The 19,874-nt window shown below is 42.9% G+C and overlaps 1 protein-coding gene across 1 annotated transcript in view; it reads right to left on the reverse strand.

Annotated features, from left to right (window-relative positions):
- Positions 1-17,846, reverse strand: part of LOC124796126 — a 400,265-nt gene extending 382,419 nt beyond the window's left edge. Inside the window, exon 1 of the mRNA XM_047260217.1 lies at positions 17,731-17,846. Coding sequence (XP_047116173.1) covers positions 17,731-17,812 — 82 coding nt within the window. The 5' untranslated portion in view covers positions 17,813-17,846. The remainder of the gene's footprint in view (positions 1-17,730) is intronic.
- Between the last annotated feature and the right edge of the window lie 2,028 nt (positions 17,847-19,874).

Here is a 19,874-nt window from a genome sequence, read left to right on the forward strand (position 1 = left end):
ACTATTCTCCTACCGAAAACTACAGCTTACAACATCATTGTGGCCACTTGTTGACAAATTACCTCGTAACTTGTGCTTCGAGTTCTTTGGCCGACGTTTGATTTTCTGACGTTTCGCCAGCATGAGTGGCTGGCATTGATAAAGTTTCAACCTCTATCATCTCTGCCACCAGCAATGCAGGCTGAAGCTTTAACAATGCCAATCACTCCTGCTGACGAAGCGTCAGAAAAATCATCAAACAAACATCGGCCGAAGAACCTGAGGCAGAAGCTAAAAGAGAATCAGTTTACAAAATCACCACGAATTTTTAAGAAACTGTAACCTGCAAAATAGTATCTTGCAAATGCATTTAATAGCCTGGAATTTGCATTGATGATTTTATACATTGCTGCCAAGATGAAAATAAAGAAAGTAGTATACCACGGCTACTTCGAATCGGTAATAAGGTACGGCAAAAATATTAAAACGTGAGACAATCAATTGCTGACAGCTGTCACACAGACACATCCTTCTCCTGTTATCAGTATTAGAAGTGATATCTTGTTTACATCCACTCATGGGCGATGCAACTATCATTGCTGTCGATCGTTTGTACAAATTTCTGGCAATATAGGTACTGTAACAATATTTGATTAGTGATTAACGTCGTCAATTTACATAGGCAACTACAGTTTTTTTTATTTTAGGTTAGGTTTTCTTCATATCGCACACCATATGTCTCTGCATGTTTTCATTGTGTCATGTTTTAATGTTTTTATTGTGTCGTGTATTAATGTTTTTATTGTGTCGTGTTTTAATGTTTTTTCCCGTTAAGCCTATATGATTTTTTATGTAACTAGGGCGACTTGGATCTAAGAATACGACGGTGTGTAAAGAACAACATTTTAGATTGGTAGGTATTGTATAATGGAAATTCAAATAATGAATTTATTTTTTGCTATTCACTTTTTATATGAAATTTTCGGCATTTTACATCTGAGGATGGTTTGTTAATGAGCCGAAACCGGTAATCAATAAAGAAAATTTACGACTTTGGCTTAGTATTTTTATCCACACGTGTTTTACACAAACATGATTCAGTCATCGATGTGACACTTATGTAATGCGATGCTAGCTTTATTGCATGTACATAAACACCAATAAATAAATAAATAATAACAAAAAAAAACTGTGAAGACTGGGCAGTGCAGCAATCCAGACTAGTCTGCTTCCACAAAATCAGGACCACGCATAGATTGTTACTTTGCTCCTAACAGAAGTGAGTGAAAGTTGGCCTGGATGCGCACGCGTTGTTTGTTGTAAGGGAAATGTGCTCATCCGCTGGAGCAAGGCCCGAGTGCACTCATCTCGCTTTATGCAATGCTCCTTCCGAGATGACTGTCTGTTCTGCTAACCGGAATATTTTCCACTACTGTCCTCCATAGGGCATGCGAATGTTACTGTTATGTCCTAGCCAGTAATGCCAACCGAGCCCGCTGCCAAAAGGTTGGCAGCATCAAAGTCCGGACGCCGTCCGCATAAGCAGCGCCAGCGATACAGGAAATCGCCGCAAGTCTGCGCGCGCCACCGCTGGCTTCTGGCTTCTTAAGCGCTGGAATCGCGAGCGCTAGGACAGTTCTGTATTCGCCGCTCAGTTGTATACTCGCCTCCGAATTGTGTACTTGGTAGTCAGTTGTGTGTTCATCGCAGCAGAGTTGTTGTTTGTCGTCAGCCGACGCTGACCTAGCCGCTCCGACTCGAACTAGACAGATCTCTGTAGACACCGAGTTCACTACTGTGTTACTGTATCTTCATTAATAAAAGATAAGTACCCACTTTTATTTAATATGAGTGTTTGGGCTTTCATCTTTCTGTTCACTGTTCCAGCGGACCGGTCGGCCCGCTATTAAAAGTGTGGCGGTGACTTCGTAAGCCATTTCTACCGCCAAGTGTTTGTCGCTACGAACACCGCCACCAAAGTTACGACAGAGCAGCATCCACTCCCGTGTACATTCTCGACAACATCGTTTCATTTAACTTCCCAGACTACATCCAATCCCTGTTTCCCCGCTTCAATACACGGTTAAATGACTCAGAGGTGCCAATACAAGAAACTCAGAATCTTGTTCAATGCAATTTTCTCCATTAAGTGTATTGTCGTGTGAGTATGGGAATATACTGACATAAGAGCAGATCTTCACTTACTGCGACTGTTGCCTAAGATTATTAGCTTTTCATTTCGCCTAGTGTATTTGATATCTCGACTATTTGTACGATGTAAGCGCAGCTGTTGTCAATGCTCTAGTTACCTCTCTGGCATCTGGGGGGCATCGTAAAAACGTGTTCTTCTGGTTATTATAAGAAATCCGCCACACATAAATATGCAATATCAGGTTTACGTATTTTTGCGTCTCGTTCTCGATATTACTTATATCGTTAGGCTAATCTGCACAGAAGTGCGAGAGAGATTCCTGGATCTAGTAGCCTCGTACGAGGGTTGGAACTTTAATAGTGGCAACTATTTATTTACAGCTCATTCTGGAAACATCCCCCAGGCTGTGGCTAAGCCATGTCTCCGCAGTATCCTTTTTTTCAGGAGTGCTAGTTCTGCAAGTTTCGCAGGAGAGCTTCTGTAACGTTTGGAACGTAGGAGACGAGGTACTGGCAGAAGTACAGCTGTGAGGACCGGCCGTGAGACATGCTTCGGTAGCTCATATGGTAGAGCACTTGCCCGCGAAAGTCAAAGGTCCCGAATTCGAGTCTCAGTCGGGCACACAGTTTTAATCTGCCAGGAAGTTTCATACAAAACAGATACGTGTTTAAAAGTTTTACTGACCTTCAGAGTAGTCACCAGCATTGTGTATAATCCGTTGCCTACGACGTGGAAGTCGTAGGATACTCTTAGCAGTGCCAGTTGTGTTGACAGTTCGAGGGGCGCCGTCTATTGCCCGACGAATCTGTAGGAGTTCTTTAGCGAATGCCGTGAAGCGTTTCCTTCAGTTTAGAAACCGAGTTGAACTCACGAGGGCTTACGTCAGGGGAGTGCTGTGGGTGGTATAGCACTTAGCAGCCTCATCAGTCAAACAAATCAGTAACACCTTGCACTGTACGTGCCTTAACATTGTCCTACAAAATGATGGTCAGGTACTGCAGAATGTGTCATCACTTCTTTCTCTATGTTGTTCATTTTTGGAACATAACCTACGACCAGCTTAGAGACAGTAGTGATGATACTTCTGTCACCATCGTGAATCCAGTCGCACAGCTGAGACGATAGTGCATAGGCACGGGTTTTGATTAGAAGTCGCTTGTGAGGTAAAATGGCAAAAGCATTTTGGAAATGTGAAAATACTGAACCAATTTGACATCCCTCGTCAAAAGCACACATTATTTCTCCAGAATAAAGAGCTAGCTGTGTTTCAAAAGAACGATACTTTCTGAATCTTTGTTGCCAGTTTGTGAACAAATCGTTTTCTTCGAGGTAACACATAATTTTCGAACACAGTATATGTTCCAAAATCCTGCTTCATATTGACGTTAGCAATATGAGTCTGTAATTTAGCGGATTACTCCTACTTTCTATCTTAGGTATTCGTGTAACTGGCGCGTCCGCCCCCGTTACCAGACTGGTCAGCGCCGCGGAATGCCACGCCAAGGGGCCCGGGTTCGATTCCCGGCTGGGGCAGGAGATTTTCTCCACACAGGGACTGGGTGTTGTGTCATCCTTATCGTCATTTCATCCTCATCTCCAACGCGCAAGTCGCCCAATGTGGCGTCGAATGCGATAAGTACTTGCCCTCGGCGTCCGAACTTTCCAGAATGGGGAACTCCCGGCCCACCTTGCCATACGCTCATTTTCCATTTTGTGTAACTTGCGTAACTTTCCAGTCTTTAGGTGCGGATGTTTCAGCGAGCGATCGGTTGTATATGATTGCTAAATATGGAGGTATTGTACTCTGAGACGAACCTGACTGGTATACAATCAGGACTGGAGGCGCCGGCCGCGGTGGTCTCGCGGTTCTAGGCGCGCAGTCCGGAACCGTGCGACTGCTACGGTCGCAGGTTCGAATCCTGCCTCGGGCATGGACGTGTGTGATGTCCTTAGGTTAGTTAGGTTTAAGTAGTTCTAAGTTCTAGGGGACTGATGACCACAGCAGTTGAGTCCCATAGTGCTCAGAGCCATTTGAACCAGGACTGGAGGCCTTGCTTTTATTAAGTGATTTAAGTTACTTTACTACTTCTAAGTTACTCATGATGGTATTTGTGCTTGGTTAGAATTCCGGAATATTTAGTTGATCTTGGTGAAGGAATTTTGGAAAACTGTATTTAATAACTTTGCTTTAGTGGCACTGTCATCAGTAACATCTCCATTATTATCGCTCGGTCAGTGAAGGTATCGATTGTGTTTTTATGCTGGTGTGGCTTATGTACGACTAGAATGTCTTTGGCTTTTCTGCCATATTCAGAGAGACTTTCGTTTTGGCAAGTGTTAAAAGCATCTCGTACTGAAGTTCGCACTGTATTTCGAGCTTCTGTTAAACTTCGCCAATCTTCAGGAATATGCGTTCTTTTAAATTTCGCACGCTTTTTTCGTTGCTTTTGCAATAATGTTCAAAAATGGTTCAAATGGCTCTGAGCACTATGGGACTTAACATCTGAGGTCATCAGTCCCCTAGAACTTGGAACTACTTAAACCTAACTAACCTAAGGACATTACACACATCCGTGCCCGAGGCAGTATTGAACCTGCGATCATAGCGGTCGCGTGGTTCCAGACTGCAGCGCGTAGAACCGCTCGGTCACCTCGGCCAGTGCAACAGTGTTCTGACGTGTTTAGTGTATCATGGGGTATCAGTACCAACTCCTGTTAATTTATTTGGTATGTGTCTCTCAATAGCCGTCGATATTACTCGTATTTCTTTGAATTTAAGCCACATCTGGCATACGATTATGTATTGGAAGGAGTGGAGACTGTCTCTCCGGAAGCCCTCAAACGAATTTCTCCTCTTTTTTTTTTTTTTTTTTTTAGCAGATATATTTTGCGTTTGTTTTGGCTGGATTTGGATTTTACGGTATTCAGTCTCGCTACAACAACCTTGTGGTCACTAATCTCTATATCCAAAATAATTTTCTGAGAACGCATTCAGAACGATTTCGGACGACGTTCCATGCCCAGGTCCAACTTTAAACATGTATTTTCAGCAACACGTTGAGGGTAGCCTGAAGTCACCACGAACTATAACGGTATGAGAGAGATACCTATTTGAAAAGAGACTCAAGTGGTTTTTGAACTGTTCAGCAACTGTATCATCTAAGGCCGGAGGGTCGATAACAGGTGAGCAATTATCTTCTAATGCCACCACTCCTTGTATGATATCTTTTGGAATAACCTTGTACAGAACGTAGAAATCTCATTTCATCAACCTGGATCTGGAACTCATTTTAGCCTCTGATAGTGACATTTCATACCCATGAAATAGACATTGAAGTGCCGTCATTCTGTAAATTTTAAATTGTGTTTCCTCGCCGTAATGTCTTTTCCATCTTTGATGTAACTTTTCTTGTGAAACATGTAACTACCAGTAAGACACATATCTGACTTTCACAGTCTCACTAGCTCTAGCATACCATAGTTCTAGAAGGAGGAAGGACAGTGGGGATTTAATATCATACCGACATATATCGTCATAGAGACGAAATACAAGTTGGGACTGGACGTGATGCGTGAGTCATTTGCCACATGCTATTAAGTAAAAGGATAGAAAACTCCAGTTCGAATTCAACTCTCTGCCGAAACGTGTGCATCGACAATTTTCGCGGTCTTTGCAGGCGAAGATACTCTGACCGAAGAGATCTTGCGCGCCTCAGGACGGTCCGAGGTATCAAAGAACTTGCGAAGGCATATATGTCACTAGCGATGTAAAGCAACACAGACGTTACGAGAGTCGTTATTGAGTAGATACCTTACAAGATTGGTTGCAGAACTCACGATCTTCTAGTAGTTTCGAGCCATACAGGTACCGACGATGCTTATTAAAACGCTTCTGGACGGAGGCAAAAGGATCAACGATCACTGTGGAACGGCCGGTCTGAGCTCCACTTAGCAGCGTCCGTATCCAAGGTCAGTGTCAGTCGGGCGCATTCCTTCTGGTCGCGCTGCAGCTGCCCCGCAGACACACAGCCGCCGTACCATTGACGTACGCATCGCCAGTTACCGCCAACTCTGAATCGCAAGCAAGTCAGACTTGTGGTTCAGTACTTCTATATTTCTTCGTTAAAGGCTGAGACAGGTTTCACGTTCTCAATCATTCGTAGCGATATAATCTCGCTTTCAATTGTTCCGACAATCTAGGTTGCTAATTTGTCTGGTACTTCAAACGAAAATATTATCGAAATCTTGGACGCGAGATTCGTGTAAACACACATACTTGACCATCTTTCCATAGCTGCACAGCGCTGTTCTAGGACAATATCTTCCCATCGAGTGCTGTTTCAGTCTGCCTCGGATTAATAAACGTTGTTGAGGCTCTCAGAGTTGAATCAAATAATATGGCTAAGACACTCAGATTTTTAGACAAAGAAACATCTAGTCATCTTCAGGTGATGATGTGACGATTGATGAAAGATACAAAAGAGTGTTAATAATTATTGTATTCCTATCTTGCCAGAGTTGTTCTTGTAGGCCTCTTCAAGCCCCAAGCATCTATAATTCTTTTTCCGCCCTCTCAGAAGGTTTCTTCAGGCTTTTTTATGTTTTTGAGGCTCAAGCAGTAAGCTCTTTATCTCACTTTTACTTCAGGTAACAGTGATAATTGCTTTTTCTAAGTGACTAGATATGCGCCATTTTGATATCATATCTTTTCTTTCTATCGTTCTAGTTTCACATACCTATCTTACATTATAATATAGCGCACTGCCATAAAACCACCTCTAGGGTCTCTTCTTTGTACTGTAACATCCAACTTTTTCACTTTCCACCTAATTTTCACTCATTTGACCTATAAGCGTAACCGTGCTTTCCGCAAATGATGTGAATATATGCATGTTGGTCTTGTTATAGCCGTCTTGTTGTTGCTTGCCCCACTACTAACGTTACTGTCTCCTTTTGCAATTATAATGTTAGGTCAGATAGATATACAAAGCTTTCACCTACTGCTATAGTTTCTCCTATTTCTTTTGCCAGATATTGTCCTACAGCTAGTGAAATCATTTTACTTTTCCAGTATTGGTTTGCAGACAGCCGGCCGCTGTGGCCGAGCGGTTCTAGGCGCTTCAGTCCGAAACCGCGCTGCTGCTACGGTCGCAGGTTCGAATCCTGCCTCGGACTTGGATGTGTGTGATGTCCTTAGGTTAGTTAGGTTTAAGTAGACGTCAGATGTTAATTCCCATAGTGCTTAGAGCCATTTGAACCATTTGTTTCCAGTCAGTTCTGTATAAATCTCATTTCTAAATTCCACTTACAAACCCTGAAGGCATGTAGTGGGAACTGACAATGATTTGAACACAAACCTTTGTCCAGAGGAGCAAGCATGTAAAACAAAGGTTTCCTCTCTTCCAGGTCTGGTGGATGAAAGAGCGATGGGAACTTAGTGTGTCCCGAAATAACTAAATTTGAAAGCAACTAGGTAATAGAGTTCCAGCACCAAGCGCTGAGGTACAAGCGAAACGTACAGTGTTCACCCTCCAACGGTGGAAACTCTTTTGTCTGTTCTTTAGCTGCCGGTCTGCATGCCACTCCACCTTTACAACAGCGATTAGTGTGAACCATTGTAATTACGATGCTTACAAATGCAGCAGTTACCGGGCTCACAGTAAATTACTGCTGGGCGCTGCAATTTAGCGCCCTAAAACTATAATCATCATCATAATTAATAGCGCTCTGTGACCCGCTGTAAATGGGACAGAGAAACACGTCGTATGCCTTTCCCTATAGCTAGGGAACTTGGCGTCTCCACATGCTGGTTTTACTCGAGCCATTTTCTTCGGTATTCATACTCGTGAATGTTCAAGTGGTTGTGATGAAATCAGTGGTAAAATAATAAAACGTTATTCAGCTGGTCTTGTCAATGTATTAAATTATTTGTTTAATTAATTTTTCACCGAAATATTTTCCAAGATAAACGGAAATATGCTGTCGTGAAACCGCTTCACAAAAACGGAGATAAAAAAGTAGTAAAGCATTAGGGGGCAATCTCATTTTACCTATATTTTTAAAAAAATTCGATGCCATGTCCTCCATAATTTATAAACACATACTACAGAAAAACATACTCACCAACAAACAGTTTTACTATCAGATCAGGTGCTGAAAAGATTTTATTTAACTTGGGGTAGGCTATGTCCTAAATAATAAATCAGAAATTGTTACCATTGGAAATATTTTGTGAGTTGCAAGGCATTGGATTGTGTGAACAATTATATCCTCGTGCAAAAAGTAAGGTATTGAGGGACAGTAGATGCATGGTATTTTTCTTAACTGCATGACAGAATGCAAAGTGTATGAGTTCCACGTAATTCTGGTAGCAAAACGCACTCAGGATTTGAAGCAATCAAAAAGGGTTATTTTTTGAGTACTCCGTAGTTCCTGATTTACAGTAGTGATTTTCTGCTTACCTTGACCGAAGACGGGAATTTTATCAACTTTTGCTGATATTACAAGTACAAGAGTAAGAAAGAGTACTAGCCCTCTTACTAAAAAGGCAGCTAATGGAACATGTAAAAATATTAACAGTTGGGTAAGGGAAAATTATTTTTAAATTTTGATAAAGCCCCTTTGCTTAGCCACAGATGCATCAGGCCCTTGCTGCTATAGGAGATTTAAACACTATAAAACTACTTTATTCAGGATATTTGCATTCATTAATGATTTGCGCAGTAACTTCTTGGGGAACGTGCAGGGACAATATTTTCAGAGTTTAGCAGTTTATTATACGAATTATATCTTTTCTTAGATCTAGAACATTCTAAAAAGACGTCTTCAAAAAACACAATATTTTGACACCTGATCACAACTGTTATATTTGTTATGTCCATTGTCGTTCTCAAGAAATAGTGCACATTATCAATGTAATGCTACCGCCAAAATCAACTTCAGATACTTGAAGGATTTACTGACATTAGTGCTCAAAGGAGTCAGGTACATGAGAACACTTCTATTCAACAATCTGTCACAGCATATGAAATGTCTTATGGGCAGTGTGGAGGAGCTTACGGCTCAACTAATGAAGTTTCTTTTGGGCAGCTCCTTCAACATTACTGAAGAATTTTTAACAGAAGCTTTTCAGGTTAATACCTTAGGTTATTTTGTAACCTAAGTCATTTCGTTGTATTGCCCTTACATAAGATGTACATATTTTACTTCCGTCCACACCTCAGCGACCTCTCACCGTAGGATCCATGGAATACGACTAATGCAATTTACCATCTACATACAGTATTGGCCATTAAAATTTCTACACCAGGAAGAAATGCAGGTGATAAACGGGTATTCATTGGACAAATATATATTACTAAAACTGACATGTGATTTCATTTCCACGCAATTTCGGTGCATAGAACCTGAGAAATCAGTACCCAGAACAACCACCTCTGACCGTAATAACGGCCTTAATACGCCTGGGCATTGAGTCAAACAGAGCTTGGATGGCGTGAACAGGTACAGCTGCCTATGCAGCTTCAACACGATACCACAGTTCATCAAGAGTAGTGACTGGCGCATTGTGACGAACCAGTTGCTCGGCCACCATTTACCAGACGTTTTCAATTGATGAGAGATCTGGAGAATGTGCTGACCAGGGCAGCAGTTGAAAATTTTCTGTATTCAGAAAGGCCCGTACAGGACCTGCAACATGCGGTCGTGCATTATGCTGCTGAAATGTAGGGTTTCGCAGGGACCGAATGAAGGGTAGAGCCACGGGTCGTAATACATCTGAAATGTAACGTCCACTGTTCAAAGTGCCATCAGTGCGAACAAGCGGTGACCCAGACGTGTAACCAGTGGCAACCCATACCACCACGCTGGGTGATACGCCAGTATGGCGATGACGAATACACGCTTCCAATGTGCGTTCACCGTGAAGTCGCCAAACACGGATGCGACCATCATGATGCTGTAAACAGAACCTGGATTCATCCGAAAGAATGACGTTTTGCCATTCGTGCACTCAGGTTCGTCGTCGGATACACCATCGCAGGCGCTCCTGTCCGTGATGCAGCGTCAAGGGTAACCAAAGTCATGGTCTCCGATCTGGTACTCCATGCCACTGCAAACGTCGTCGACCTGTTCGTGCAGATGGTTGTTGTCTTGTAAACGCCCGCATCTGTTGACTCAGGGATCGAGACGTGGCTGCACGATCCGTTACAGCCATGCGGATAAGATGCCTGTCATCTCGACTGCTAGTGATACGAGGTCGTTGAGATCCAGCACGGCGTTCCGTATTACCCTCCTGAACCCACCGATTCCATATTCTACTAACAGTCATTGGATCTCGACCAACGCGAGCAGGAATGTCGCGATACGATAACCCGCAGTCGCGATAGGCTACAATCCGACCTGTGTCAAAGTCGGAAACGTGATGGTACGCATTTCTCCTCCTTACACGAGGCATCACAACAACGTTTTACCAGGCAACGCCGGTCAACTGCTGTTTGTGTATGAGCAAATCGGTTGGAAACTTTCCTCATGTCAGCACGTTGTAGGTGGCGCCACCGGCGCCAGCCTTGTGTGAATGCCCTGAAAAGCTAGTCATTTACATATCACAGCATCTTCTTCCTGTCTGTTAAATTTCGCGGCTGTAGCGCGTCGTATTCGTGGTGTAGCAATTTTAATGGCCAGTAGTGTATTTTAGGAGTTTGTAATGGCAATGTAGAAACACCCTGCGTGACTACTCGGTGCTACCAAACGAAAACACGGAGATTAATGTTTAACGCCCAAGGTCATCAGAGATAGAGGGCAAGCTCAAACTGGACAAGTATGAGGAAGGATTTTAGCGCTGTAGTTTTCAGAGGAACCATCCCGGCGTTTGGCTTAATCGATTTAAGTAAGCAACGAGAACAACGCTAATATTATTTCAACTATTAAACTTTACGTACAGATCGTGAAAATTAATTACATCGGAATGTTCTAATCTAAAGCCAATCACCGAGCATTACTTGGTTTAAATGAGTTAAAATACATTTTTGATTGGGGCTATTAGCCCATTAATTATAGTTTCGGGGCGGGTTACTGCGGCAGTACAACTGAATATGCACGGCAACTGCTGGTATTTAGTGCACTACAAAACGTTAACAACAGAAAATAATAGCATCTGGAATCGTTATGGCGACAAACAACTTTTGAAAAACTCAAGAAATGGTGCTGGAGATCCTGCTGTCCAATTCGGAATATAACTACCGTAATAAACGTCGCAGTAGTAGCATTTCAGTCCTAAGCAGTACAAACCAAGCGAGATGGCGCGGTGGCTAGCACAGAGGACTCGCATTCGGGAGGAAGACGGTTCAAATCCACGTCCGACCATCTAAACTTAGGTTTTCCGAGATTTTCCTAAATCGTTCCAGTCAAATGCTGGAATGGTTCCTTTGGAGAGGGCACAACCGGTATCCTTCGCCATCCTTTCGTAATACGAGCTTGCGCTCCGCCTCTAATGACCACACCGTCGACAAGACATTAAACTCTAACCTTGCATTTTTTTAAAGCAGCTCCGCAGACAGTATTTCAGTAGCAGTCGAAAACGCTGGCCGGAGTTGCTGCAGTGTGACCACTACACTGTGGTTGACGGACACCGAAACCTGCAAGGCGAGTTTGCCACTTCAAGCCCCCAATGTCACACGAACGAGTTCCGCTCCGTTCCCCTTGGCTAGCTTCATTCAACGTGCATGCGGCCTTTAAATTCATTCCTGATGCTCGTGTCCCTCGCATAGTGGGGCAACGTAATTATACTGGCTGCAGATTATGCTAAAACGTGGACGTATACTTGCAATAGTCATCTTTAAAAGAACTCTAGCGCCTAGGATTCTAGAGAGAGAGAGCCATCATGGGAATCGCTTTCTAAGCGAAAGTAGTCACGCCTGTATACTTGCTATCTCTTCAGAAGTATGTCTCGACATAAGTAGTCCATTGTCAGCAATAGGTTAAGTGATAGAAGCTGAAGTAATGAGCCGGCCGTTGTGGCCGTGCGGTTCTAGACCGCTCCGGTCGCAGGTTCGAATCCTGCCTCGGGCATGGATGTGTGTGATGTCCTTAGGTTAGTTAGGTTTAAGTAGTTCTAAGTTCTAGGGGACTGATGACCACAGATGTTAAGTCCCATAGTGCTCAGAGCCATTTGAACCATTTTGAAGTAATGAATTAAAATTTGTGCCAAGTCCAGGACTTAAACCCTGGTCTCCTTGCTTACTAGGCAAGTATGCCAGCCATTTTACCACCACAGCGTTGTACCTAAAACAGCTGCATGGACTACCCTAGTCCAGTGCCCTCCGTAACACGAACTTCAATTAACATATTCAGATATTGGTAGATCATCACTACAGCCAAGGCTCTCTGGTATTGGAATAACACCCCAGTGTTGGACATGGGGAAACCCTGCCAGCACTTCAGGCGTAGGTGATCTATAGATCTGATATAATTAAATTTTCCTCGAGAAATTTGAGTCTCTTTCACTTCTTCAGCTTCCATCACTGTAGCAGATAAAGATGAGACTGAAATAACTCGCGGAAAATTAAATCGTATCAAATCAATACGCTAAGTACTTTGAAGTCGACGCGTTAGTTATGTATTAAATCTCAGGTCTAGATAGGTTGGTACTGACAGATCGCCAAGAAAAATTAATCCGTCAACAACCTTCTAACTTGCTTTTTTTAACAGAAAGTAAAAAAATTGTTGAGTAGGAACACGCTTCGAACACAGGCACTCGTATATCGCAGGTAGCATTCATCCGGATGAGACCATATGCAGATAGACAAATATCACTGAACTTTATAATACTGTAGCGCATACAATTCTTCGTTCAAGTACTTGTTGAAATTTTGTCCACCAAGGAAAAGTTCGCCTGACGAACAGTAACATCTTCTACACACATCTTTAGGGGTTCCAACAAATCTAATTACGAGATTCCCTGAAATGAATCTCATAATTTTGATTCTTCCCGTGAAGTCAAGAGTCAGCCAGCACCGTCAACTTCGCTGTGGAGCTCTTGCGTGCAATGTGAGCGTTGACGTGACCCAAGATTCGACCAAATAGAGAATACGCCTACTGAAGAACAAATGATATAGTTTAGTACAAAATACGAAACAAATAGTGTGCGTACAAACGTAAATGTAGCGCATTTAATGCCGCTAGAGAGGACTCAACATTGAATCTTCTGGCTCACGAATACGAAACTGAAATCGTGCTATTCATCTTCCATTTATCCACCGTAAATGAAGTTAAAACTATATAATTGTGTAGATGTAGATTTATAAGATCTAAATTCCTAAGTCAATTACGACATTTTCTTGTACGAAATACGACACGTTGTTAAACTTTTTCAAATTTTAAGTGCTGTAGAAACTATACCATCTACGTACATGTAGCTCTGTACGTGTTGTGTACAGATGTCGCAAAATTCGCAGAAAATTTAATACATCGGTAAGCTTAGAGTGGAACCCACATTGCAACGTATTTTACATCTACTTCAGATATTCCGGGTCCTTCCTTACACAGAAGGTGGCGCGTTACGAATATTGACAATAATTTGAAAAGAGATGACAACCACAATAAAAAAGTGCTAGGACAACATCGACAACCAGAGAGGAAGTGTGCTTTAGAATTCATAAATTTCGGTATACCCTCATAGATCAAATGAAATAAGTTCTTACTTAAATAAAGGCTGTTTAACTCGTGTTCAGTGATTTGTTTATGTGTTGATATGACTGATTTTGTGAAATAACTGCGGGCGTAAAGTGTTCAGCGTAACTCATGTTGTAGCAGTTAGAGATAGTTGAACATGTAACTGTGTGTGTCTAAGAATACAAGAACTTATATTACTTTTTTGCATAAAGTACGCCATAAATTAGAGTCCTGTGTGGTGCTTGAGTAAAGAGGCATACGATCTGTAAGTAGTTGCAAGGTATCATGCAGTCTGTGTCACATCGCAAGCTTTCCATAACAGTAAGAATTTCGCGAACTATATGGTTTCTGTGCAAATGTGGAGAATGACTGCACTAACATACAGAACAACACACATGCAGACGTGATATTCAAGGACACATACGCTCCGCAGTACTTGAAACAAATAATTAAAATTTTGTAAATTAAATCTGTGTAAACAGTACGCATATCTGAAATAATGAGCGACTGTGCATTTACAGATAATATGGCAAGACTGACGGTTACAGCGACACAACCAAGATACAGATTGAATTGCATCAAGAAATCACTGAAGGTACTGGGCTACGCATATCGTATACAAAGAAAGAAAACCCAAATAGTGAATGTTCTGTACTTACATTTTTGTTTGTCGCTACTCTTACTCTTGGGAACAGAGACCACTACTTTTTGAGCAAAGAGTCTTTCTTTCGAGTACTTGCAGGCGCCATGCTGGCAAGCCGCAAAACCCATAACAAAAGGCCATCCAGTACAATCGCCTTTTTTAGTTAATGCAGCTTACGGGACGCAATAACAACAAAATAAGTGCAAACGTTTTACGAAATTTCTGAGTTCACACAAATAGTATCGTTATTGATTTGGACTTTTTAACGAGTCACCATCAGATAATCTGATTAAAAACAAAGAAAAAGTAGGATAGTAATATATTAAGAAACTAAATTAAACCATCTAATTAACTTCAAGAGCGTATAGTCGCGTGCAGAAGTTAGTTTTATTCTGTAATTAGTGTGTTACGTTTTACTCCCCCCCCCCCCCCTTTTCTTTCTTTCAAAACAGATCGTCTGCTTGTAATACATCGCACCTCCCATTGTTGCGACATTCCTCTTTCGGTTTAGTGCCGTGCTTTTATAAACTTTTTCATGTTCGCTTTCATCGTAAAGTATCGTTTATTGTCGATTAGACGTTTACTTGAGCAGTTTTCTCTCTGCTACCGTCCCATCTTCAGTTGTCTAAAAATTAATGAAAAATGCAGATGTAACTTGTCTTCTCTTGGTTGAAATGTACGTGAGCGGACGTAAAGAGTGGCATATTCACGCTTTGTATCACATGTTGTTAGTAATTGGTGAGTCTTAAAATACGTTGGAGTGAACTTCGTCGTTAGATAACTTATCCAATGCCAAATATGTTAAAAGCAGAAAAATATAAAAAATAGAGTATGACAAAATGTGCGTGTAATATGTTCCAGAAATAGAAACGAGACCTACGGACTATGACACTTAAAATGTCTGAACACATATGGGTAAATAACAAGGAAATCATTGTGTTTTGCTGAAGACAGTATTTAAACGGCATTTTATCCACGCTGGATCTAATAACCTTTGGATTGTAAAATAAGATATTAAATCTGAAGCAAATGTCCAAGACTGCAACTGATACGAGGAATATTGTGTGCCACAGTGATTTGTGTAGTACACGTTTGTGCTGTTTACACGTAAACTCTTAGTGCAGTGAAACTTCCTGACAGATTAAAACTGTGTTCCGGAGTGAGACTCGAACTCGGGACCTTTACCTTTCGTGGGTAACTGCTCTACCATCTGAGCTACCCAAGCACGACTCAGCTCCGTCCTCACAGGTTCAATTCTGCTAGTACATCGTCTCCTACCTTCCAAACTTCACAGAAGCTCTTCTGCGAACCTTGCTGAACTAGCACTCCTGGAAGAAAGGAGTTCGAGTCTCTGTCCGGCACACAGTTTTAATCTCTCAGGAAGTTTCATATCAGCGCACACTACACTACAGAGTGAAAATCACATTCTGACTTAGTGCAGTGTTCTGAACAACACAAGGACCAAAACTTCACGAAATACAGCACTCAAATTTTATCAGTTGCTGCCACCTTGTCATGATTTTCGGAATTATTTAACTCATGCACACAATGGGTCAAATGGCGCTAACTTGTCAGTAATTGTTATCTACAAAGCTACTGCGCAAGCCACCGGTGGAGCGTACCTTGCACCACTACTAGACGTTTCTTTTGCTGTTACACTCGGGGACAGAGTGAGGGAAAAACGACAGGCTGTGCGCCTCTGTATGAACTCTAATTTCTCGTATCTTATATCGTAGCCCTTGCGCGAAATGTATGCTGGAGGCAGTAGGATCGTTCTGCAGTCAGTTTCAAATGTCGGCTCGCTAAATTTTCTCAGTAGCGTTCCTCGAAAAGAACATCGCCTTCGCCGGCCGGTGTCGCCTTGCGGTTCTAGGCGCTTCAGTATGGAACCGCGCGACCGCTACGGTCGCAGGTTCGAATCCTGCCTCGGGCATGGATGTGTGTGATGTCCTTAGGTCAGTTAGGTTTAAGTAGTTCTAAATTCTAGGAACTGATGAGCTCAGATGTTAAGTCCCATAGTGCTCAGAGCCAGCATCGCCTTCCCTACAGGGATTCTCATTTCAGTTCCCAAAGCGTGTCCGCAACACTCGCGTGTTGTTCGAACCTACCGGTAAGAATTCTAGCAGCCCGCTTCTGAACTGATTTACTTTAATTAGACCTGGCACGGATCCCAAATAGTCGAGCAATATTCAAGAATAGGTCGCACTAACGCTCTACATGTGGTCTCCTTTACAGGTGAATCACACTTTCCTAAGACTCTCCCATTAAACCGAAGTCGACTATAATGTCGACTGTAATGCAAAAATGGTTAAAATGGCGCTGAGCATTTTGGAACTTAACATCTGAGGTCATCAGTCCCCTAGACTTAGAACTACTTAAACATAACTAACCTGCGGACATCACACACATTCATGCCCGATGCAGGATTCGAACCTGCGAGCGTAGCAGCAGCGCGATTGTGGACTGAAGCGCCTAGAACCGCTCGGCCACAGTGGCCGGTGACTGTAACGCAGTGCAGGAACGGAGAGCGTGCTGTTGATGAATATATTAATCTAGTTTAGACGAGTTAGCCATCTGAATATGGGCATGAGAGGGCGAAACCGGTAATGGCACCAAAATAAAGCTTTTTAAATCTTCGCTTGGCTGGTTGGCTTGTCCACGAACAATCTTTAAGGGCGGAGTGTTTCCTGAAAACCAAACTGAATTCGCAGTCACCGAGAAAACGACAGAGGAAGTTTAACACGCTCACGATGAATGCTTTTTTATTTCAGTCTCTGATCACAATATGAATTCTTTAGACGATGACCGGTTTCAGTCTGTATTGATCATCCTCAGATCTTTTTTACAGCATGTCCTAAAGCGATACGGCCATAATAGCATCGTCAAAACATATAAATATATTTATATGTTTTGACGATGCCATTATGGCCGTATCACATTAGGACGTGGTATATGCTTTGACGATGCCATTGTGGTCGTATCACATTAGGACATGGTGCAAAAAAGATCTGAGGATGGTCAATACAGAATGAAACCGGTCATCGTCTAAAGAATTCATATTGTGATCAGAGACTGAAATAAAAAAGCGTTTTACAGTATTGGATCACTGTTTGTATATGCGATTATGTCGCAGTTGGTGACGCTCACCATGAGTTTTGTAACAGTATTATTTGTGTGGGATCACTTCACTGTATTATTCGGCGATTAGATCAATCGTGTGAGAAGAGAGTCTGATCAGCTCTCGCGGTGAGCATACTTGGGAACCACAGAGCCGCTGGTGGCCTACCTGTCGAGGGCCTTGCTGAAGCGCCGGCCGTCAGCAGCAGCAGCAGCAGCAGGTGTGTGGGAGCGGCTCCCGCGGAAGGCATGTCGGCGTCGTAGCGCTGGCGGCGGTCGCGTCTGCTCGTGGCGGCTGCGCGGCCGGCACTGGAGGAGCACCGCCGCCGCCGCCGCGTTATACGCCGCCACGGCTCCCGAGCCGGCGTAGCGCGGTCGCTCTCTCCGGGGCTCGTCTGCACTGCTGCCGATGGCCGAGCCGAAGCCAGCGCGCTACTGCCTTACAGTGATAGCTGCGGGTCCAGCCGTAGCGTCTAGGTGCAGAGCGTAGCTCTACCCAGAAGTCGTGCCAGTGCTTACCTCACGGTGAAAAAAATGGAAACATGTTGTTATGGTCTTCAGTCTGAAGTCTGGTTTGATTCAGCTCTCCAAGCTTTCTTCCATCGTTAACGTCGATATGCAGCAGGATTTTAGAACATATATTGTGTTCCAACGTAATAAATTACCTCGAAGAAAAAGGGTGCCGGCCGCAGTGGCCGAGCGGTTCTAGGCACTTCAGTCTGGAATCGTGCGACCGCTACGGTCGCAGGTTCGAATCCTGCCTCGGGCATGGATGTGTGTGATGTCCTTAGGTTAGTTAGGTTTAAGTAGCTCTAAGTTCTAGGGGACTGATGACCTCAGCAGTTAAGTCCCATAGTGCTCAGAGCCATTTGAACGAAAACGGTCTATTGATACACAGTCAATAAGGGTTTAGAAAACATCGTTCTTGTGAAACACAACTAGCTCTTTATTCACATGAAGTGCTGAGTGCTATTGACAAGGGATTTCAGATCGATTCCGTATTTCTGGATTTCCGGAAGGCTTTTGACACTGTACCGCACAAGCGGCTCGTAGTGAAATTGCGTGCTTATGGAATGATTGCTCTGCAATTCACATTTAAGTGCTTGGCAGAGGGTTCATCGAACCACAATCATACTATCTCTCTACCATTCCACTCCCGAACAGCGCGCGGGAAAAACAAACACCTAAACCTTTCTGTTCGAGCTCTAATTTCTCTTATTTTATTTTGATGATCATTCCTACCTATGTAGGTTAGGCTCAACAAAATATTTTCGCATTCGGAAGATAAAGTTGGCGGCTGAAATTTTGCAAATAGATCTCGCCGCGACGAAAAACGTCTTTACTTTAATGACTTCCATCCCAACTCGCGTGTCATATCTGCCACGCTCTCTCCCCTATTACGTGATAATACAAAACGAGGTGCCCTTTCTTGCACCCTTTCGATGTCCTCCGTCAATCCCATCTGGTAAGGATCCCCACACCGCGCAGCAATATTCTAACAGAGGACGAAGGAGTGTAATGTAAGCTGTCTCTTTAGTGGACTTGTTGCATCTTCTAAGTGTCCTGCCAATGAAACGCAACCTTTGCCTCGCCTTCTCCACAATATTATCTATGTGGTCTTTCCAACTGAAGTTGTTCGTAATTTTAACATCCAGATACTTAGTTGAATTGACAGACTTGAGAATTGTACTATTTATCGAGTAATCGAATTCCAACGGATTTCTTTTGGAACTCATGTGGATCACCTCACACTTTTCGTTATTTAGCGTCAACTGACACCTGCCACACCATACGGAAATCATTTCTAAATCGCTTTCCAACTGATACTGGTCTTCGGATGACCTTACTAGAGGGTAAATTACAGCATCATCTGCGAACAACCTAAGAGAACTGCTCAGATTGTCACCCAGGTCATTTATATAGATCAGGAACAGCAGAGGTCCCAGGACGCTTTCCTGGGGAACACCTGATATCACTTCTGTTTTACTCGATGATTTGCAGTCTATTACTTCGTAGTAACTGACGGAAAGTCATCGAGTAAAACAGAAGTGATTTCAGGCGCTCCCCAAGGTAGTGTTATAGGCCCTTTGCTGTTCCTTACCTATATAAACGGTTTGGGAGACAATCTGAGCAGCCATCTTCGGTTATTTGCAGTTGACGCTGTCGTTTATCGACTAATGAAGTCATCAGTAGATCAAAAGAAACTGCAAAACGATTTAGAAGAAATATCGAAATGGTGCGTAAAGTGGCACTTGACCTTAAATAACAAAAAGAGTGAGGTCATCCACATGAGTGCTAAAAAGAACGCGTTCA

This window comes from Schistocerca piceifrons, chromosome 4 (assembly GCF_021461385.2).
Source record: "Schistocerca piceifrons isolate TAMUIC-IGC-003096 chromosome 4, iqSchPice1.1, whole genome shotgun sequence".
Taxonomy (NCBI): domain Eukaryota; kingdom Metazoa; phylum Arthropoda; class Insecta; order Orthoptera; family Acrididae; genus Schistocerca; species Schistocerca piceifrons.